This window comes from Protopterus annectens, chromosome 5.part0 (genome assembly GCF_019279795.1).
Source record: "Protopterus annectens isolate FY-2018-M chromosome 5.part0, PAN1.0, whole genome shotgun sequence".
NCBI lineage: Eukaryota > Metazoa > Chordata > Ceratodontiformes > Protopteridae > Protopterus > Protopterus annectens.
Window position 1 is genome coordinate 1,319,785,529 of NC_056735.1, and position 23,966 is coordinate 1,319,809,494.

At 38.5% G+C, this 23,966-nt stretch overlaps 1 protein-coding gene across 2 annotated transcripts in view; it reads right to left on the reverse strand.

Annotated features, from left to right (window-relative positions):
* Positions 1–23,966, reverse strand: part of C2CD2 (C2 calcium dependent domain containing 2) — a 1,081,249-nt gene that overhangs the window by 249,182 nt on the left and 808,101 nt on the right. For both annotated transcript variants that reach the window (XM_044071129.1, XM_044071130.1), the window contains one exon: positions 10,399–10,570. In XM_044071129.1, the coding sequence (XP_043927064.1) occupies positions 10,399–10,570 (172 nt within the window). The remainder of the gene's footprint in view (positions 1–10,398; positions 10,571–23,966) is intronic.

The window sequence follows — 23,966 nt, forward strand, 5'->3', positions numbered from 1 at the left end:
AACTCGGTAGTTTTAGAAAGAATTGAAGACGTGAAAGAAGTTGCCGGTTTGTGTCGAATATCGGTAATGCAAAGAACTTCTTCTGAAGCCGGTGCCTGCACAGCGGCTCCGGACCCATCAAAGGTAGAGACATCCACAGGTTCTGTAGTCAAAGAAGAGTCTTGCGGCATACAAGACTCTGAACGAGTCTTGGTAGCAGCCTATGAATACACTGAAGCGGGCATCAGGGGCTGCGAAAGAGCCTCACTGAGTACCGGTGAACTGGCGACTAGCTAAAAGGAAGCATCATCGGCAGTTTTGGACCTGTGTGATCTGTCTCTGTCTTTATCCTTATGTTTTTTCAGAAAATCAGTAGATGGATGGCTTACCAAAGCCATTTCGGAATACGGAGATCAAGAACGAAAATATTTAGCTACAATTAGGGCCCGACGATGAATAGTTCAGGCATTGAACAAAGCACAAAAACAACAGCAAGGTAAGTTGTAGTTTGGGCCTAAACAGGTGACACAGTAAGAATGGAAATCTCGGTGTAGTATTTACTTTCCACAGGCGAGACAATTGTTAACTTTTTCTGACATCGGTTAGAGCAAGAAAAAAGGATCCCCAACGGGGTACTTAGCTTTAGAAGACTTCACGATGATTCAATTTGGAATGAAAACTCAGGCAGCGGCCGACCGGCACTCGTGCAAACTGCTTTTGCTTTGGGCTCCTCGGCAAGAAAGACTGGTGTAATGGCGTCGGCTGCCTGTTTTTATACCCCTGACGACCTGACGTCAGTTCTGAAGCGACAGCAACTGACGCAGAAATATGAAGTCTCTAGTATTCGTGCCAACTGAGGGCTACCTGCTGGCAGATAACCCAGGTGTGATGACTGCAACAGTGAAACATGAAGAACATCAAAAAGTTGCTCATATTTGTGAACAGCCTTAGTCTTATCCAAATAATAGCTGACCTGCCTATGAAAATCCAAGGTGTGATGAACCTTCTCATTAGCAGACTGCAGAGAAAGAAAAAGGAAAGAAATTAATAGACTGATTAAGAGAACTCATTGATCACCTTGGGCATAAAAGAAGGATTAGTATGAAGAGATACCCTATCCCCATGGAAAACTAAAAAAGGAGAAACAGCCATTGAAGCCTGACCAAAAGAACAGTGGTCCAAGTACAATGTTGTAAGGAAGCAGAAGCAGTGAGCTCAAAGGGAGCCTAAATCAAATTTTCAAGAAGAAAACTGCGGTCACAGGAAGGCAGAACAGTCTTCCTGGGAGGCCTGATATGCTGGATGCCTTTAAGAAATGTTTTGACCACAAACCTCAAGGCCAGAGGAAGAGTCAATGGCAGACTAGCAGAAATAGCTGTAAGGTGAGCTTTAACCAAAGAATATGCCATACCTGCATGGAGAAAATCACACAAATAAGATAGAACCAGAGGAATCTCCACTGAATAGGGATCCTGGGCATGACAGAGAGGCACCAGACAGAAAATCTTTTCCAACTGGACAAATATGATTTCCTGGTTGTGGGTTTCCTGGCCTCCCACAGGACCTGAAGCACGTCCTCAGAAACAAGAAGCCTAAAAGGGATCAAAACCCTTTCACCCACAGTGTCACTTGAAGAGTGGACAAATGAAAATGGATAAGAGACCCTTTGTTTTGTTTGAGACAGGCCACCTGGTGAGGTAACTTGTGATGATTGCCCCTGGTCAGGTGAAAAAGAAGAGGGAACCAATGCTGTCTGGGCCAAAAGGGAGTCATCAGCAAGATTTTGGGGAAATCTTGCCTGATCTTGTGCAGGTACCATGCAATCAGCGGAAGGATAGGGAAGGCATAGAGAAATATCTCCTTCCAAGGAAAAGACAGGGCATCTACCTTCCAGGTCAAGGGACTTGGCTTTCTAGGACAGGAGAGAGGAAGCTGTCTGTTCGGAATAGAAGCAAAAACATCTACCTGAAGAATATCCCACTGAAGGACAATGTCCAGAAACACATCTCTATGACGCATCTATTCATAAGTCTGTGTACCGGACTTGTTCAAAGAGTCTGTCACTACATTTTGCACTGAAGGAATGCAGACAGCCTGAAGAGTCACTAGATCTCAGACTTGAAGGGCAAGCCTGCAAAGACTGGGTCTCCCCCTTGCTTGTTTATATACAACATCACTGTGGTATTGTCTGCAAAAACTTTGGGAGGTCTGAGGAAAAAAGAGGGAATGAAAAGTCTGAAGCGCTAAAAGGAAAGCTCTCATCTCCTTGATGTTGATGTGATCTGACCTCTGATGAGGAGGACAGAGACCCTGGACTTTGAGAGAACCGAAGGAAGCTCCTGATCCCCTGTCAGAGGCATCCGAAAACTGCTCTTGAGAAGGGACTGGAGGCTGGAATGGAAGCCCTAGGTTGACACAAAATTGATTAATCCATCACCAAAACTCGAGCTTGAGACAGGGAAGGAAGGGAATTAGGAAATCCATTGATGACTGTTGAAGCCACACTGACTTGAGGTACCACTGAAGTTTTCTCATATGGAGCCTGGCCAGAGGTAGCATAGGAATGGTGGAAGTCATAAACCTGAGAACCCTGGCTGTGACTGAAGCCACAAGAAGAGCAGAGGAAGAAGAGATTGAAAAAAAGCAATCAGAAAGACAGAGCCTAGGGGGAAGGCAGGGATGCTATCATGGAAATGGTCTGGATCCCTGAGAAGGAACCAGGACTGGTTTTTGAAAGTTTATGGTGAACTTCAGTCTTTGCAATAGGGAAACAGTAAAATGGAGGTCCTGAAGCAGAACCATGTGGGATGAAGTCTGAATGAGCAGGTCGTCTAAATAAGGAAAGATCTGAACCCGTCTCATCCTGCAAAAAGCAATGACAGGAGCAAGGCATTTTGTGAATAACCTTGGGGCAATAGAGAGGTCAAAGGAGAAGCAGAGAACTAAAAATGCAAAGAAGAAACAGAAAAATGCAAACACTTCCTAAAAGGGAATAGATGGGGATATGAATGTAGGTATCCTTGAGCTCTAGAGATACCAGAAATGCCTGGGGAAGAAGAAGAGGGAACAAGGTTTGAAGGGACAATATCTGAAAAGAGGGGACCTTTAGAAAGGTGTTGAGCTGAGAAAGATCCAGAATTGGCCTCCAGATGCCTTCCCTTCATGTGGACCAGAAATATCCTGGAATAAAAACCTTTTCCCTTCCTGTACAGGGGGACAACTTGAACGGTGTGTGGGTCAGAAGAACCTGAAACACCTCTGGAAAGAAAGGAAGCTGTTCTTGAGGAGGTTGTGGGATACAAAAGATAAATTCCAGAAATGGACATGTTGAGTAAAATGCAGCAGCAGCACAACTTATTTCTCACAAAAACACAAAGCTTTCAGGAAAAAAATCCCTTCCTCAATGTGTAGAACAATTAAAATTACAGCACTTTTAAAGCACTCCAATAAAACACAGTCCTATCAGAATGCTTCACTTGTAAACTTCAATTAAAGACTTAAATGTATAGTCAGCTCAATGGTTATAGCACATTCATTTATTTCCTCTTGAGAACAGGTTTAATACTAGTAGCTACATTTAAGCCTGGTCTGTGGTCTGCATCTAACAGTGTAATCCAGTCATATTCCCGAAGTTCTAGATCATTATTCAGATCTCCACCTCTTATATTTTTATACATAATTTCTATTACTCTGAACCTAAATTTGTGTTCTATACCGCTTTCTGCTATATGCTTAGCCAATGCATTTGTGGCCACATTCTTCTTAATTTCTGACTTGTGTTCTGTGATTCTTTCCTTCAGTTTCCTGCTGAATTTTCCTATTTAAAATGTTGTGCAGGCTACACAGTTTGCTAAATACATGATGTCACTTGTATTACATGTAGCATCGATACCAAACACATATTCCCTTCCTATTTTGGTACGTATAAATGTAATATTAGTCTCAATATCTGTACAGCATACACAAGTATAACATGGGTACATGCCAATTTTAGTATATTTACACGGTCCATGATTGCATTTAACATCCTTATAGCATAAACGTGATTTTAAATTATAACAATTTTTATATGCAAAATATGTTTTTTCACCAACAATTTTCTTTATCTCTGGCATTGATGTTAAAATATTCCAGTTTTTTTCTATTACATTTTTAACTGCATATGATTTCCTATTCTAGGTAGTAAGATATCTTACAATCTCAAGTCCTTCATTACTATGACTGTCCATATTACCATCATTTTAAGCATAAAAGTATGATTTAGCAACATTTTCTCTCATAGTTTGCACTTCACTCTGTACTTGTTGTAACATAGAAGTGCTGTATCCGTTTCTCAAATTCAGTAATCATCTCCTTAGATTGATCAAGAAATATTTCATCTTGTGTATTCAGATGGCTAGTTCTCAAAAGTTGGCTTTTTACTACACTTCTAAATGTATGAGGGGCATGCATACTTGCTCTTTGTGAATAACTATTTGCTTGCACCTCCTTTTTATGTACCATGGTGTTGATCTGGTCCCCCTGTCTCTCTTAACGTAACATCTAAATATGTGATGTAACTATCAGAATACTCCATGCTAAATTTTAGATAAGTAGTGTGCAAGTCACATACTGAATGAAGAGCCTAAGGTCTTCAATATTACCATTCCAAAGCAAAAACACGTCATCAACAAAATGCATGTAAAACAGTATACTATCTTTGTATTCACCTTTATAAATATATATATATATATATATATATATATATATATATATATATATATATATATATTCTCCCATTGTGATACAACAATGTTTGCATAAGTGTTTGTCACTGGTGTACCCATGGCAACAACTATTTTTTGGTGGTAGATCTGATCATAAAACAGAAATACATTATTTTTCAACACCAAATCTAGTAAATCACATACATTACATATTCTGCTGTTAGATAATGCACTGTTATGTCCCAAAAAGTATCTTACTGCTTCTATTTCAATATCGGTAGGGCTGATCATAAACAGCGATTTAATGTCTAACGTAACGAACAAAAATTTGCTCACTGTACTCTTATCAACCCATATAATTAACTGTGTTAGAAAATCTGCAGTGTCTTTTATATAACTTTCTATTCTACTTAAGTAACAACTCAGTGCAGTCTGTAAATAATGTGAGATGGGTTGTGTTATCCACCCTCTTCCAGATACTATAGGTCTCATTGGGGGATTTTTCAAATCCTTATGGATTTTCGGAAGACTGTATATTACAGGTATTTTTGGACATGACAGTAAAAAAAAAAAGTGAAACAAATCAATATCTATGTCACCACTGAGCTGGATGTCATAAATTACCATATTTACACTGCTTACCATTCTAGATATATCCAGCATGTCAATTTTAATAAAAGTTATCATTTAAAAATTCAAATATACAGCCATCATATTTATTCTTATCTAGAATAACAACTGCCTCTCCCTTGTCATCTTGTTTTATGGTAATATCACTGTTCTTCTCCAAACGACTTAAAGTTTCTTTTTCTTGTACAGTTGAATTATAGTACCTCTTGTTATCATCCATATCATAACACTGTCTCAACTCACCCTCACATACTTCATTAAAAGCTGTTATAATTGGACAGTTTTCTGGTACAAATGTACTTAATTTCTTACATACCTGCTTCCCTGGATGTAATGAATTTTTAAAAGTGAATGTTAGACTTAAATTTCTCACAATTTTGTGTGCTGCTTTGTATTCCAAAGGTTTACCCTAGTGCTGGTTTCTGTGACTGTTTTGTGAGGTTGTGGGATACCCTTAAAGGGAGGAAGAGATCTCCACATCATGAAATACCCCCGGTGGATGACAGAAAAAAATACGCGTGACCCTTAACCAATTTGGAAGGGACAAAAGAACCTGGTGGAGGGAAAAGGGAAGCAAATTACCAGATGGAACCTGGTTTGTTCTAAAAAGGAGACTTTTGAGATTTAGGGGTCTGAGTAGACCTAGCTGGAAGTAAATGCCTATAACCTTTTTTACCTTTGGGTAGAGGGCAAGGTGGTCTGCAAGGAAAAGCAGATTTGGAAGGATAATTCCTCTGAAACTTACGGATAGGAGAAACAAATTATGTTTCAACTCCTGCAAGGCCTTGCCCTTGTCCTGGAGGGACTTAAAAAGTTCAGCAGCAGCAGAATCAAAAAGGATTTTATCATCAAGAACAGCATCCAACAATTTATGTTAAATGTCATCAGGCAAAGCGTGAATATGAAGCCAAGAGTAATGCCTCAAAACAGAACCAAATGCAGCAGCCCTGGAAGAAGCATCCACTGCATCATGAATTGGTGAGTCACTAAAGAGGTAGAATCCGACAAATGAAAGGCCGAAACCTTCCCTTCAAAATCAGGAAGGTCAGAAACTACCTGAGAAGCTTGAGAAAGAAAAACTAAAACATACCTAGTCACATGAGTCTGGTAATTGACAGCCCTAAAAGTCAGGGTGGCAGGAGTATAAAACTTTTTGCCCAGACGTTCCATTCCCCTACTATCCTGGTCTGAAGGAAGTGGCATAGTAGAAGGCAATAGCTTAGAGGGTTTGTCAGAAGAAACAAGACACCACAGGAGGATCAGCAGAAGGACAGTCATACAGAAATTTACAATCATCAGGCACCTTATAAAATCTGTCAAGTTTCTTGGGTTGAGAATCAGGGGCAACAGAGGCTGATGAAAAGAAATCTAGGTATCTAGGAGGGCAGCCAGAACTGGAGGAACAGTAGAGGGTTTTGGAGACTCCATCTGGAGGAGTTCACAATACCTCTTTTGAATATCAGAAACCTGAGAATAGTCCCACTTGAAAAAATTTCATTATATGTAAAATAGTGTCCCCAAAGGAGAGCTCTTCTAAAGGAGAATCTGAACTGATAATCCTCTTCCTCGGACCCATAATCCAAAAGAGAAGGGATCTGAGAAGAGTATGCCAAGGACTCTTCCCCAGAATCCAAATCCTCATCAGAAGACTCTTGCTTATGGGGCCTCTTAAGAGGAGTAAAGGACCAAGGAGGGGCAGGCACAGAGACTCCTTGAAAGGCTTTAAAGCCATTAAAGCATAAAATCCTGCCATTTACACTAGGGATCTTTAACAGCAGGGAAAATATACTTTTTTTTTTGTTTCTTCTTATGTGGGACATCCACATGAAAAACCCTAGGAGGGTTGGACCCCTGCCGACTCTCTACCATGGTAGTAGGAATCTCCTCCTGAACTAGAATCTGTGGAATCCCTCTCAGTCCCTCAGATAAAATCAGCTGAGGTTCTCCCCTCGATGTCTGTAGTATATGTTTGAAAAGCATCCAAGGAATTGTGAGAATCTGGATCCATGCATGCCTCCAACAGGTTCTTGGCAGAGGAATCCAACACAACAACTGAATGATCTTCCGGGCTTTCACCAGCCTCAAGAGAGGCGTCTGAGGGAGGCTGGAGAGCAGCCAAATCAGAACTAAGTTTTTTGACTTTTTCTTGGCCGCCAGATGACCCTCGGATGGGAAGTCTCTACCATAGCACCTTGCACCAACACCTTTAGACATTGTTTTTTTAGGTTAACAGACAAGGAGGAGAGACTACTACATATGGTCTTTGGGACAAACACTTGGAAAACAGAACACTGCATATGGTTGTGAGACGTGCCCAAAGAGAAGACACAATCTTTGTCATGTTCTTTATGGGGAATCTGGCTCTCACAGTAACGTTTTCCCTTTCTGCTTGACATGTAAACCCATAACAGCAACACTAAAACAGAAGATAAGAAAAAATCCCAACAGAGCTCTTATCTGAAAATGGCACAGTAACAAGCATTAAGACAGACATTCAATGATGGCGTTCAGACTAGTGGCAAAGAAGCTCTGTGGTGTGCATGTCCATATGTCACTTTTATGCCCTATGCCTTGCACGGGGAGCATACTTGTGATGTATGATGCCTATAAATTCTAAAGGCTTTGGTATACTGGCTGGATGATGGGCTATCCTTGGCAGGAGATCTCTCACATAAGGAATACTGCATCAGTGATATGGAAGGATATTTTGCATTTGTCTGTTTCGCCCACTTTTTAATGGACTTCGTAAACTAATGTGTATAAAGTCCATTACCCTGGGCTACCATTATTAGCCTTTCAACTTTTAGTTTTAATTCACCTCTCATTAGCCATTCCTGCATCAAATCTTGGTCATTACAAGCTTATTCCATGACATCTATATACTTGCCACTATATATTTGGATTCTCCATTTTATTTCTTCTCATTGAATCTCATTCATTGTATTCTTTCATTTTTTGACACATTTAGATGTTGTCTGACATTTGTCTACTACTGGTTTGATATCCATTCCTGCCTGATACTGAAATGCTTCTGCTAAACCAAGCAAAGATGTCATCTTAGACTTCTTCTCATGTTTTAAAACTTTCACTATGTTTGGATCTGATGAGGTCAGCAGATATGTCCATTGATAGCACATCTATACATCTAATCAAGTTCAAAAAAGCGATGAATATATAATCGTGGTATAAATGATAACCATAAAGCATTTTTCCTGTTTTCGTGTCCAACTTAACAAATAATTTTCAGGACTAGTCAATCTCCCCAAAACCTGAGTTAGAATAGGAAAAGCAAACTAATTTATAGCTTGGACATTATTCCTAGTTGCCAAAGCAGCTTTCGATATTAGTTTTAGTCATCTGAAGTATTCCTTACTGAGGTTTATTTTCATTTGTATATGTTTTACTGCTGATCATTCCTTTATTCCCATATATTTAAACACTCCCACCTGCTCAAGTTCCTTTGTAAAACATTCCTGTCCCAAGAAGATATTTTTTGGTGCTGTAGTTTTCCTTTCTTAAATGTTGCTATTGCACATTTATCAAGACCAAATATTAATTTTATATCATTTGCAAAAGTTTTAATCATTTGTAGTTGTGCTTTTAACTCCTCATCTGATGAACTATAAAGTTTTAAGTCATCCACAAAAAGTAGATAAAGGCTGGTTTCTGGGAGCCAGATTGTAACCATGGCCTTGTCTGTTAAGTAAGCAGCTTAATGTGTTAAGGGCAAGTCAAAGCAGCAGCAGCAGTGACAAAGAATAACCCTGGAATATCCCCCCTTGAATTATTACCCCTGTGATAATACTTTGCCCTGGTCATGGCTCAACTGCAAAGTGGTCTGCCACTGTTTCATGATCACTGTAATGTAAATGATCAACATAAGGTGTATCTTATACATCCGTAGGCACTCCTTTATCCATGAATGTGGGATGCTGTCAAATACCTTTTTTTGTAATCTATGCCATTCTTAGATTCTTCTCTTTTTAAAACTCTGAATTTATAACCTTATTTGGCAATAAATGATCCTTAGTTCCATATGACTTCCTTTTGTTACCTTTGTTCTCTATTGCTATAATTGATTTTTTTTTAATTTCCTGTTATATGGTTGTGGTGATGGTAAATCAGCACTAGTACCTTGGGGGGAGTAGGACTGCTTGCCTCCCCGACATTAAATCCAGGCATCTACCCGCTGTTTACCCTTCTACTCATTCCCTCAGTGGACAGAGCAAAGTGCAGATTAAGTTTCAGACCGCTAAGGGAAACATGCTGGGACTTTGGAATTTTTCTTCTGCCTTGCTTACCCTCCCCACTTCCCCAGGTATCCAATTATCAGTGATGTGTGCATGGAAGTACACACATGCTTCCATGCACATCCCACACCCACATATCTGTCTGAACTTTCCACACTGCTGTCTGCTGTTGCAAATTTCACAGCCTTCACAGGTGTACTGCAAAGTACCTATTCCTGAGAGATGAATGCTCATCCATTGCCTTCCCAAATCCCACTGCCTCCCACCATGGCCTTCTGGCACTAGGGACACCTACTGTGCTGGGAGTGGACTCTCTTTGCTCCACTGGGCCAGCACAGTGTAATCTTTCCCTGGTATCGGCTTTGATGAAACACTGCAGATTTCCTTCTCCTAGGAAAAAGAACATGATCTTACTAAAACTATTATGGTGGTTCATGCCTTAGAAGCAGTATGTAAGCTACAAAACTATACTCCTTAACTTACAAATTTGCTATCATACTTAGAAAAAAGTAATGGATCTTATGCATTAATTAATTATTTTTTTTTTTGTGATACTGATTCATCACATATGGTTTACATATCAAGTCGCAGACGTCTTATACACAGGCATTTAAAAGTACATAGAAACCATGACACGTGAACAAATAGATACATCAACATTTGTTCTTGTGTATCATGACAGTTACATAGGCACACTATTTTTTTTTGATCTAAGGAAGCAAAAGGTGACACTTCATAAAAGAAAGAAACTATAACTGCATTTAACTGATGATATAAATTATATCGCTAAATGATAAAATAGCATTTTACTGTATATGTTTGCTGATGCTGACCTGAGGTAAATGTTGTAGGATGCCCATCTGGACGTGGTTTTGTTTTTACTGCTGTTACTGTGGTAACGACAGTTCCACATGGCATTACAGTCCGATCCATTTCAACCTTCCTTGCAGGAACTGGAGTTGGAAGTTGCCTGGATATTCCCCCACTGGGCTCTAAGAAATGGAACTATAAAATGGAAAATAAGTCTAAATCAGTATCACTGAAAGCTGCCTCAATACCCGTTAAGAGCACATCTGGGGAGAAAAGAAAAGTCACACAAATAACTAAGGCAAACAAAGTGAACATAACCATCTTCAAAGCATTCAGTTAAATACATCAGTCACTTAAAATGACACACCCTGTTCTGCCAAGCAAAGAACTCCTGAAGTACTAATGTGTAACCTCAAGAACTTGTTCCTAAATACACATTGACACTAGTGCCAGTTAACAGCAATTTATTTTCATACAGTATACCAGAAAGCAGCGTAAGTTATTAAAATATAAGGTGTTTTGTAACTTAAATTTGTTAAACAAAGAAAGTGGAAAAAAAGTGCCAAAAGTAAACTGATAATCAAAAATAAGGCACTGGAAGGTTCACCAGAATAAAATCCACTGTTTTATTGATCACACACGATATTAAAAAGCGTAAAGCACATCCAGAACGCATTAACTGTGATTCCGAATCTTAGTAGGGAAGAGAGAGACTTACTTGAACAATGTAGAATTAACAAGAACTTAAGAATTATGAAACCGGATAAGGGTGGAGGTGTAGTCTTAATGGACAAAATCACTTATGAAGGTAAGATGATGGACATTTTGGGTAATGTCAACCAGTATATGAGGGTTTCTCTGAACTAAGTAAATATTGCTTACAAAAGAATACAAGTATGTTTAAATGACTTGCTCATTGAAGGACTTATAGACAATGATACTTACAATTTTTTACATGTCGGGAAACCTAGGATTCCATCAATTTTTGGCATCCCCAAGGTCTATAAGGATGTGGGCAACCCACCCTTAAGGCCAATAGTCCCTGCTGAAGGTTCCATAACAGCTACCTTAGCTAAATTTGTGGATTCCTAGCTTAAAAAATTGTCCATGGGGGGGCAAATATACTCAAAGACTCATGGGACCTTTTGAAAAAACTGCATTCGGGCCTTTATTGTGACAACCTTACTTTTATCACGGTTGATGTGATAGATTTATTTTCTTCAATACCCCACACTCTGGGTTTAGAATGGTTAAAAGAGGTTTTAAGTGATACTAATGACATAAGTTATAATGATTTTAGAACATGTTTAATCTTAATGGATGTGATTTTAAAAAACAATTTTATATTTTTTAAGGGTGAGTATTTTAAACAACTAAGAGGTGTTGCTGTGGGGTCCCACTGTGCCCCCACGTACACTAACATTATACTTTCCTACTGGGAAAAGAAATTTGTGTTCAATTGTGATTTCAGGTGTTGCTGGAATTTTTATGCTCGTTTTTTGGACAGTTGTTTATTTTGGGTAGAACCTGAGAGTAGGTTTTTAGATTTCTTTAACTATTTGCCTAGCCCCAAAGATTTCTTAAGATTTATGTAAGAAATCAATTCTGACAAAATGAGATACTTGGACCTCAGTATCAGTAAGGCATAAGGGATTTTCAAAACTAGAGTTTACAGAAAAGTAAAATTTTCAAACTCTTACCTATATTATACCAGTGCACACCTACATCACCAGAAGAAAGGGGTAGTAAAGGGTCAGTGTGTTCGTATATCCAGAATAACCTCAGATGACAATGATTTTATTAATGAAATTGCTTACCTTATGGATTTGTTCAAAGCTAGGGGGTACTCAGAAAAGCTTCTAGCAGAAGTATACAATGAAGTTTTGGAAGCAAGAAAATCTAGGTTTGCCCCCATTTTCGGGAGTGGCAATCAGGACCCTGAAAATATTCAAACATCGGAGAGGTCAGGTGATAATGGGTACAACAGTGCTTTGGTTATTACTTATGACGGGGATGCTGGGTTGGCCAAAAACATTACAGAAAGAGAATGGAACAGATTTGCTAGTACATCAGACCTGCAGTATATATTTGATAAGCCTTTTAAGTGTATTTACAGAAGGGGACGCTGTATTAAAAACATTTTGGAGAATGGTACCCCTAGGACAGGTGTTCACCTTTCTAATAAAAGGGGCACACACAAGTGTGGTTGTGTCCAATGCCCTTATGTCAAAGTTGGAGAGATAGTTCATCTGAAAAGTAGATACAGACTTATTAAGACAAATGGTTTTGCTAATTGCAATACTAATAGAATTATTTATTTAGCATTGTGTGACAAATGTGAAGCATTTTATATAGGCAAAACTGAGAGAAAAATTAAAGTCAAGAATGTATGAACACAGGTACGATATAAAAAAGATGAACAGTAACAATTCTCTGTATAATCACACTCTGAACTGTGCAGGAGCTGATTTTCACTTTTATCTAATAGAAATACTGCCCGTTGATCCTAGGGGTGGCCCTTGGGAAACATGCCTAGAATACAGGGAACTGTACTGGCAACTAGTTCTTGAAGATAGTAGGTATCCTGGTTTGAATGAGATGGTTTCATTGAAGCCAGTCTTAAAGCTTAGGTCAGATAAACTTTAAATTATGTGACTTTCCAGTAGATGGTGCTGTTTTACATTTTGTATGACCTACACAACAGTGTTTTAAATGTGGTTATATATTTTTAAAAATTTTAAACATTTTTTGTTTACAAGTTTTTACAACTTTTAAATAATGTATGTTTTTTACAAGATTCCTGCTTGACCAACAAATGATCTTCTATGCACTTCTGTATTTATTGTATTTTATTGTTTGTGTATATAGTTTTTTTGCACTGTGTTTTTAAAAGTATAATAGTTTGTTAATTGATTAATTGGGGATGTTTCTGTATATAAAGGGGTTTCAGAAGTTGGTATGCTCATCTGAAGAAGTTTTTGTGACAAAAACGCGGTGACACTGTTAATGCATTCTGGATGTTCTTTACGCTTTTTAATATCGTGTGCAATCAATAAAACAGTGGAATTTATTCTGGTGAACCTTCCAGCACCTTATTTTTGGTTAACTTGAATTTGTTGTTGGATGGATTTTTAAGTGATGCAATAATAACATTATTACCTCAAACAAAAGTTAAAGACAGTTGGTTAATGTAATTCTGGTACCCTGACTGGTGACTGTGATACCTATTTTTTTACCTGTAGACAAAAAAACGTAAAGTCACAGCTGGATCTTCTACAAGTGCTCATGTGCCATTAGCTCACAGATGACTTGCTCCCTGCCGCTAGGCCCAAAATTATAAGTGCAAGATGTTCCACTACCTGTCTTATTAACATTGTACAGAGCCTACCCACAACCACAACTCTAACCTTAAAACTGCCAAACGGTCCCTAACTCTAACCTCAAACCTTGCTTCATGACTGTAACCATAAAACTCCTTCCCAGGTATTCAGAAAAAAAACTGCTTGGGTTAGGCCCTGTTTCTGTGATGTGGTACTAGCACATTCAGAGACACATTTGCAGCAATGACAAAATATCTTATTACTGGTTAATTTGCATATCTCTGAACTGCTGTTAACTAGTGCAAGTGAAGAACAGCAGTTAACTGTGGCGGTCGATGCAACAGTCATCACCCCTCCATTCACCCTCACACCCACAGTACACACAGTCAAACACACCATATACTCTACACCTGTCCTGTCTTTGTCAGACTGTCCTGGTCTCTCCTTTTTTCCTGCCCTGGTAAATCATGGACGATTATAGTTAGTCACTAACAGACAATATATTTTCACACTTTATATCCTTCAATAAATACATGGTAATGCAAAAGCTGCTACATTAGCGACTTTATTTTTGTTTCAAAAAAATTTTAGTTTTTACTATAAACATATGCAAATGTACATATAACAAATACAATAAAACAATAACAAAACTATTTACAATATTTACATTCATCCATGATAAACAATCATTTATCCATGAGAAGTTATCAGTGTTTGTTCAAAAGGTTTTCCAATTTTTGCCATGCTATTTTTTATGAGACATGTTATGGGTTCTATAACAAATGGTTTGCAGTTCTTTTTTTACAAATAACTTTTGCTAAATTAATAAATTCTTTAAACATCAAATCTTGCTTACTTTTCCAGTTCAAAGTAATAACTTTTCTGGCAATTGCAAGAATTGACCAGAGTAATTGAATCTGAGATTTAGGTATTACATTAGGTATAGGAACATTGAATAGGATTAGTGAGTTAGAAATATGGCAGTTATCAGACCATAAGGCCTTTACAAAATATCTGAAGTCTTTCCAGTATTGAACAACATTTCTACATTCAATGAACATGTGAACCCAATTGGCCTCTAGTAATTCATCACATTTTCAACATTTACTTTCACTGTTTTTGAGTATAAGATATACTTTATGTGGAGTATACTCCTATTCATAAATTTCCATGTATACAATCTTCAATATAATGAAGAAGAGGTACCATATGTAGAATTCGGTAACAGTTTTTGGATACATCAGATATTTGTTCTCCATTAATATCTACATAGTAATTCCAAAAATCTGAGTCAAACTTTAGAGTGTCTTCTCTTAATATCTTATAGACAGATGAAATACTTAATTTTTGATCATCTGTCTTTTCAAGACACCTACTAAAAAGAGGGATCAAACTAGGTATAGATTCAGTCAAATAGGTTGATTGATACTCTCATTTTGTTTTCTATAAACTGTCATAATGAGTATATAAACAACCGTCTTGACTATTATTAAAACTAGATATAAGAGAGTTTAGTGGTTTAATACTCTTATTTTCAATAAACTGATGCCAGAATGTCAAGTTATTTTCCTGTAATTTTTGCATCGCATTGATGTTGAAATAATCTAGGCAATCGGGGGAGTATTAATGTTGTAATTATCAATTATATTTTTAAAGTTATTAAATATTTGATTAATGCCATAAGAAAAAAATGATCAAACTTCTGATTAAATAAACAAAATTCATGTAAAAGTCAATGAACTCTACTTATTCCGTACTGTTCCTTAAACTGATTTTCTATAGTTCTGACATCAGTTGTATGAATCTCATGTATTATTTTCCAGCCAGATATATAGGAAGGTGAGATCCAATATAATATTACAATAATTATAACTGATTTGGAATAAAGATCTAAGCTAGGGAATGCTATCCAATTACTGTTCCAAGCTATAATGCCATTTATATGCAATCCTAGGTTTTAAGGGGAACCATAACAATTTAAGTAGCATGGAATCTAATTTTTAAATACATTTTTAGAGGGAGTATTATCAATGACTGTATATAAAACAAAATTTTAGGTAAAATTACCATTTTAATTAAAGAGAGCCTATCCTCCATTGTGAAGAACATTTTATTCCATCTTTTGATTAGTTCACTAAAGATGGTTATTAAATTATTGTAGTTTAGTTTAACAGACTCTTTCCATGTACTCTTTATACTGACACCCAAATATTCTAATACATCATTCTTCCAATTAAACAGCCTATTCTCGCTTAGGTTTTTGTTGATTTTTTTTTATTAATTAGTAATGTTTTGGATTTATTATGATTAAATTTAAGCCCTGAAATTCTTTCAAAACTTGTTTAAGGTATTTATAACATCATGCAAAGAACCATCTATATCACCCAACGTTAACATATCATCAGCAAATAACTGTATCTTAGGACAATAGTCCTTATTAACTTGAAAGTCTTTTATATTTTGCTTATTTCTGATATATGTAGCAAAAGGTTCCATTGAAAGAGCAAAAAATAATGGTGACAACCTTGTCAAGTTCCCTTGAGGATTTCTAGTGGTGAGGATAGACATGAACCGATTTTCACATAAGCTTGTGCCCCACTATAAATTTTCATTAATAAGTTGACAAAATCTGAGGAGAATCCAAAACCGATCAGAATTCTTTGTAGATAAGACCTAATACAATCAAAAGCCTTTTGTATGCCTAGTCTGATAACAGTTCGTTGTTTTTTTGTATTTGAATTCTATGTCTATTAATGATAGTAATTTAATATTGTCATCTTGCACTATTCTATGAAGAATGAACCCTGTCTGATCATTATGTATTAGATAAGGTAACATTTTCGTTATCCTATTAGCTAATATTGTCATGAAAATTTTATAATCAGTGTTTAGCAACGAAACTGGCCTATATGAATCACAAGATTTGGGGTCCTTACCTTGTTTTAAAATGGGGGAGATAATTTAATATTTCCACAATGAGGGTGTTATACATATTTCCTTAACCATAGTAAAGGCACTCCATTTTATTATATATTCAGGAAAAATCTTATACAGTTCAGGAATTATTCCATCCAGTCCTGGAGCTTTATTATTTTTTAAATTTTTTTATTTGCTCTTTCACTTCTGTTAGTGTTATTTGTTTATTTAATATTTTATTTTGTTGCACTGACACCTTAGTAGATATATTTTCTTGAATAAAAGTATCTATTACATTATCTGTCTCCAAAAGTGGTGTGTTATTATTTATATCTTTATAGTAGTTTTTGAACACTTCTAATAAGCCCATTAAGTTAGATGTATTCTTAACTGAACCATCACTTTTTATTTAATCTCATTAATAAGATTTTGACTGTTTATTTTTTTTTTTATCTTACTATTTTATGTAGATATTTAGGATTTACAGCATAAGTTTGTAATTTCAATTTTTCCAGGTTTATGGTTACCTTATGATTCAGAACTTCTATGTATTTTTGATAACTTAGTAATTTTGTTATGTGCTACTTTATTTGGTTTTGCGTCCATTTTCATCTTGCCTATTTTTTTTGTAAGTCTAAAAGTTCTTTGTCCCACTCTCTCCTTTTTTAAGGTATCAAGATTTTATTCTACCATATATATAAACTTTAAAAGTGTCCCATAGTATGGTATCAGTCACTTTACCATTATCATTTGTTTCCATAAACATGTATATTTCTTTCATTATCCATTCCCTAAAATCTTTTAACTTAGTTATGTAAGCAGGAATTCTCTGTAGAAATCTTAACTCATCTGTATGCGTAGTTAATGTAAAGTTTATAGCACTATGGTCTGAAAGTGGACAAGTCATTATAGATACGTCACTTATTTTTGAGTATATATTATTTAATACAAATACCTTATCAATGTTTGTTTGTGTACTAAACTGATATGAATAGTGAGTACAGAATAAGTAATAATGTTCTCTTAGACCATGTATATCTTTAAGGTTCACCTGGTTTGTAAAGTCATTTAACTTCTTGGTTTGAGATGTTAGTTTTATTTTACCAGTTTTAGAAGTATTATTGTCTGATAATAGGCAGTTAAAATCACCTGTTGCTATAATTTCCCCTTTTGCATTTAAAGTAATCAGGTCCAGATATTTGTCAACATATTTAGTACTTAGTCCTGGTATCCAGTATGCTAATCAAAGTACAATAATTCCTACTGATTTCCAATAGCATCCCATCTTTAGCTGAAATTGTATCTATAAGTTTTGGCATAGTATAAGTATTTTTCTATAGAATAAGAATGCCCCTTCTCTTAGTCTTAAAACATGAATCAGCCAGAATGGTACAGCCATTAAATGAGTATTTTTGTAGGTCTTTTTTTAATAGACGGGTTTCCTATAAAAAGATGATCTGGGCTTTACGCATTTTTATATATTTAAGCAAACCAACTCTTTTGTCATTATTGTTCAAACCATTAATATTTAATGATAAACATTTATAAGCCATTGACTATAATGTGTTACTTACTGAAAGACCTTTCTTCCGTGTTGACTTGAAATCTATTGAAAACTTACCTATCGTGGATGCGTAACGTGTATTAAGCACTACTTTCAAAAACCCCAAACTATTTACAAACACATACATGAAACAAAGTTTCTGGTTTAGTTAAAAACTTAAACCATCTATCCACCACCTCTCCAACACCAAAAGACACTAATTATCCATCTCTGCTCAGAATATAGTATAAAAAACAAAAAAGAAAAGCATTATGAAAGCAACTAAAGAAATCTGAGTCCATGAAATATACATTAAAATGAGAGTGTCCAATATAACAGAAGCTATATGAATATGCCACATATAGTAATAGCACCTCTGATAAGTAGATATGTCAGAAATACACATCAGATTAACGTATGCATAAAAATTAGAAGTTGAAAGTTAAGAAGATTGTCAATATTTCCAAGTCTTTTCAAGAAACATCAGATGTTTTAACCATTCTATCTAAGATTCTTTCATGTAAGGATCTGTTGAATATATATATAACACTTATTACAAAAAAAGTCTCACAACCCTCTGTTTAGTTATGTAACAGAAGTCCGTTGTTAATATGCATAATGAGTTTTCTAATGCAGCTCCTAGTTCATTTGATGTCATTTAGTTATTAAAAGTGTCATTGAATCTGCAGAATGTATGCATCTATAAAAGAACATAGGTATTTTCAAAGGAGTTAAACACTTTTATCAGAACTAATTATTTAAACTGCGGTGGTGGTGCTGCGGTAGCTTTGTCGCCTCACAGTAAGACGTTGGCCTGTTCGATTCTCAGCTATAGTGTCTTCTGTGTGGAGACATGCGTGAATGGGCATACGTTCGTTGAAGGTTGTGCGTCAGGGCCGGCAACTCAGCACGTAAAAATCTACTGCCAATCATTAGTGACCGGAGTTCCGCTGTGGCGACCCCTAAGCAGGAAAAGCCGAAAGACACAACAACATCAGAACTAATTATTTACCATTTAAAGTATCTAAGTGAAGGATAACAGAATTTCAAGGGAAAAGAATTTTAAATTCAGCCATTTAACAAGTTCAAAAGGTTAAGTGATGCCATCACTGTTGTTTACTCAATCTTGTTTCCTCAAGCTGCAGCTTCATAAACTTGTTAAAAAGAATCTAAATAAGCTCATGCATAGCAGAGATTGTCTCTAGTAAGGAAAAAAGCATTTTCGGCGAGAAATCATATCTTGAAGCTTTTAGAGTTTGCAGAAAGCAAAAAAAAAAAAAAAACAAAAAAAAAACACTCAAGCTGTCTTGTCAGTGCATTTCATGAATCTCCACAATGAGAACAGTCACACAGACCACCAGTTTCCTCACAAAACATCATCATGAAAAAATTAACCCTTTCATACAAAATCAGCTATTTAGAAGTAACAACAGCTCCCTCAAATCAGACAATCATTTTATAACATTTCAATCATTTACCCACCAATTAACCACACTATATATATATATATATATATATATATATATATATATATATATATATATATATATATACATACACACACACACACACACACACACACACACACACACACACACACACACACACACACACACACACGCACGCACACACACACTCTCAAGTGAGACCCTTGGGATGTCCCCCATTGGGGGGTACAGGGCAAAGTAGCTTCTGCATTTGGCATTCATCGGGGATGCAAAAAGATTGCAGCAAGGCTGGCCCCATCTGCGGAATATTCTTTCCACCACTCGTTCTTTGAGGGACCACTCGTGAGGCAACAGAATGGCTCTGCTCAGTTTGTCCCCTATCACGTTGGATGACCCGGGTATGTGCATTGCTATCAGAAAGCACCCGGTGGATACAGCCCGCTGCCAAAGTCTCAAGGCCTCTCGGCATAAGGGGTAAGAATTGGTCCCCCTTGCTTGTTGGTGTACCAGACTACCGACATGTTGTCTGTCTGTATTGCAATCATCTTTCGAGGTAGAGAGTCGTGAAAGTGTTGCAACGCTAGAAACACTGCTCTTAACGCTAAGACACTGATGTGCAAATGAGATTCCATGTCTGACTAAGTGCCTTGGACAGTTCTTCCCTGAAATAGCCCCCCCACCCTATCAGGGAAGCATCCGTGGTCACTGTGGCTGTGGGAGGGGGAAGTACAAATGGGCGACCTACAGTAACTTGGTGGCTGTTCAACCACCAAAGAATGTCCTTTTTGCAAGCATTTGTCAGAAGAATCTTGTGTGACATTGGAAGCTTTTGATAAGACCACTGTGTGAATAGTAGCCATTGGAGTATCCTCACGTGCATTCGTCCCAGAGGAACCGCTATGAGTGTAGCTGCCATGGTGCCTAACAGCTTCAGAACCTGGAATGCCAGAACTCTCCTTTCCATCAACAAACAGGACACTTGACTTTGCAAAGATATTACTCTTTCTTGAGGCAATCTGACCAGGGAGGTGGTGGTGTCTAGATCTGCTCCTATAAAGGAAATATGCTGCGACAGCAATAAAGCAGATTTTTCGAAAGTTAAGGTTATGTCCAACCTGGAACACAGGTTGATAGTGTAATCTCTGGTGCTAATTAGTTGATGCCTAGTGGTGGCGGTGAGGAGCCAGTCATCAAGATACAGAAACACCCAGAATCCTAAACGTCTCACATGAGCCGTGACCACTGCCATACATTTGGTGAACACTCTGGGGGCTGTGGTGAGACCAAAGGGCAGAGCTCGGAATTGGTAGTGACTGGCCCCCAGCCGGAAACGCAAGTGATCTCTGGATGGCCTGGCCATTTTGATGTGGTAGTACGCATCCTTGAGATCTATAGAGCACATCCAACTGCCCGTTTCGAGAAACGGAAGTATCGATTGAAGCGTGACCATCTGGAACTTTTCCTTTTTGAAAAAGGTATTTAGTTTGCTGAGGTCTAAGATGGGTCTCCAGTCCCCTGTTTTCTTTGGAACTAAAAAGAACTTGGAGTAAGTTCCAGATCCTATCTGGTCCACCGGGACTGGCTGGATGACTCTTTTGTCTAGCAGTCTTTGAATTTCTATAGTTGCTAGATTCCACAGACTGGGTGGAACGTCTGGGATTCTTGTGCGAATGGAAGGGGATTCTGAAAACAGAATGATGTAACCTCTGGTAATTATGCTTTTTACCCAAGAATTCCTAGCCAGGCATCTGGGTATAAAGCTAAGCAACCCGACTGCCTCCAAAGTAGGATGGTCGGGCCTCCTCTCAGCAGTGCTGATAGGGCTTGCCAAGGAACTGCTCCCTGTCATCCTGGTTCTGCGGACCCCCTCTGCCGCCAGGGTGGCATCTACCATTATACCCCCTCCTCTGCCCCTGGTGGGGGGGGGTTCACTGTGTGTGTTCTGGAAAGCTCCTTGGGACTTTCGGAACCACATTTTTCCACCTTTTTGCCCTTTGGGGTATGGTCTAGTGGGGGTGGAAAAACAGACACCTACTTCAGAGTCCTTCCTTCCTGCTCACACCTAGTAAGTGTCTCCTTGACTTTAGGCCCAAACAAGGAAGAGCCATAAAATGGGGTATTAACAAAGGAAGACTTGAAAGCTTCCGCAAAGGAGTATAAGCGCATCCAGGATTGTCTCCACAGAGCTATTGCTGAACCTGCTGCCTGGCTCGATCCATCGGCTGCATAAGAAATAAGCCACATGGACGAGTTCACAATAGAATTAAGGGTGTTAAGCTGTGCCGTTACATTCTCCGAAACAGCATCATCTGTTTTGCCCTGTAGAGTATCTCCAAGCTCTTTGAGGAGATCTTGTTAAAGACAGGTAAAATGGGTCAAATATTTGCGCGATCTCATTGCAAATGTCCATAGTCCTAGAGTCTTTATTAGGAGGATGAACAGAAGAAGAGGTTTCTGATATCTCTTTCTTGGTGGTGGCCGCCACCACCACGGCATCAACAGGGACTCCCTTCATAAGAAAAGACCTGTCTTAAGAGGAGGTGATAAATTTGTTGGGCCTCCAAGGGACCGGTTCCATGGAATCAGGAGACTCCCAAGCCCTTCGAGTGACCAGGTCCATTAATTCGTCAAAGGGCGGAGTAACCCAGGAGGTGGAAGGATGTCTGCAAATGAGACATCCTCAGAGGAGGACCGTGGGGACCCTTCGGATTCCTCTAAGTCGATGTCTGATGTCAAAGATTCCTGAGGGGAATCTAAATGCCTCCTCTTGCACAGTCTTTTTCTGGGGACTTCATCAGTGGGGGCATCTGGTGAAGTCTCAGTCAAGCAGGGGTCACCCAATGGGGTTACCTGAGGCTCTGGGTCTTGATGCTTGGTGGGGACCTGTGGTGTAGGGACACAACATGGCCCTTTAGGGGAGGAAGAGGAAAGATCAGAAGAGGTAAGGGTCTTAGCAGACATGGCTCTTCTTCGTGGCATCAAAGGCACCGGTTTCTCGACCCAAGGAGTCCACCGGTTCCGAAGAAGACTGCAGCGTCCCAGGGGCCGAGACCACTGGCTCCGAACCCGAGGACGGAACCAAGCTCATCTGCGCTGAAGCCCCGAGAGGGAGACTCGGAACTGAAGCATCGGTTCGACTCTCTCCCCCGGAACCAGCGAGAGAGTGGCGGCTCTGAGACTCTTCGATTGGAACCAAAGAAGTCAAGGTCGACGGGGCCGAGGGCACTGGAACAGGCCTCAGCTCTGAGGGTTCCACCACTATCAGATCCTCTCTTCCAGCTCCGAAGGCTCAACTGGCCTCGGAGGAGGAGCAGAAATCGTGGTAGGGTGGTCATAGGCTTCGAAGCCAACTGGGTCAAAGCTGAAAGCAATTTGGCCAGGGCCAGGTTCATCAAAAGTCTCTGCACCACACGGTCCACATCAATGTTGGAAAGGGTACTGGAAGAATGGGACAAAGGAGCCGAAGAAGCCACCGACTTAAGGATCAGGGACTTTAAAACTTCCGACACCGACTCCAACACAATGATTTAAGATTTCGGTGCATGGCTCCGAAGGCTGCGGAGCCGTCGACCGAGTCTTCCCAGAGGTGCTCGGAACAGAAGACTTGTGCTCCAATGACACCTTAGAAACTTCGACCCCTTCGAGGACTTGGAGGTCTGGTCAGTCTTGTCTAATGCTTCTTGAAAAGCTGGCTTCACCAGCCCTCTATCGACCAATTTCCTTTGCCTCTCTAATAAAACCCTGGCACTGAAGGAATGGCAGACAGAGCAATCTTCTTGCAAATGTAGTGGACCCAAGCAGAACACACAAGAAACGTGGTTATCGGTGATGGACATCTTCTGTCCACAGTCACACCTTTTAACTCCAGATTTTTGTTTCTCAGACATTATAAACAGAAACTACACACAAATATCAGATCTCTGATAACAATATCAAAAACGTTAAAACCACAGAACTCCTTAGAAAGTTCAGATCCCTGAACTGCAATGACTACGAGAATAATGCGACCCCTCCGAGGTGACACAAAAACATTCAAATACAAAAATTCTATAAAAAATAAAGGGATAGGGAATTAAATTTGACAGAGCCCTGTGAAGTAATGCAACTCAAGAAAGGCTAAAGGCCTAGGAGCAACCACTCTGAATTAAAAGACAAAAATATAATTTTCAGTTAACTCGCTGAACAACAATTACAAGAAATATGAGAAGTATCACAAATATCAGATCCCTGATAGGCTAAGTAATTTTAAATTCTTTTAAGAAAATAAAGAAGGTTACTGGCCCGAGCTTCCTCTGAAGATCGTGCGATCTGTTGCAGCGGCAAACTAGATCTAGGGTTGGTAGGACAGCATCATGGGATAGGGA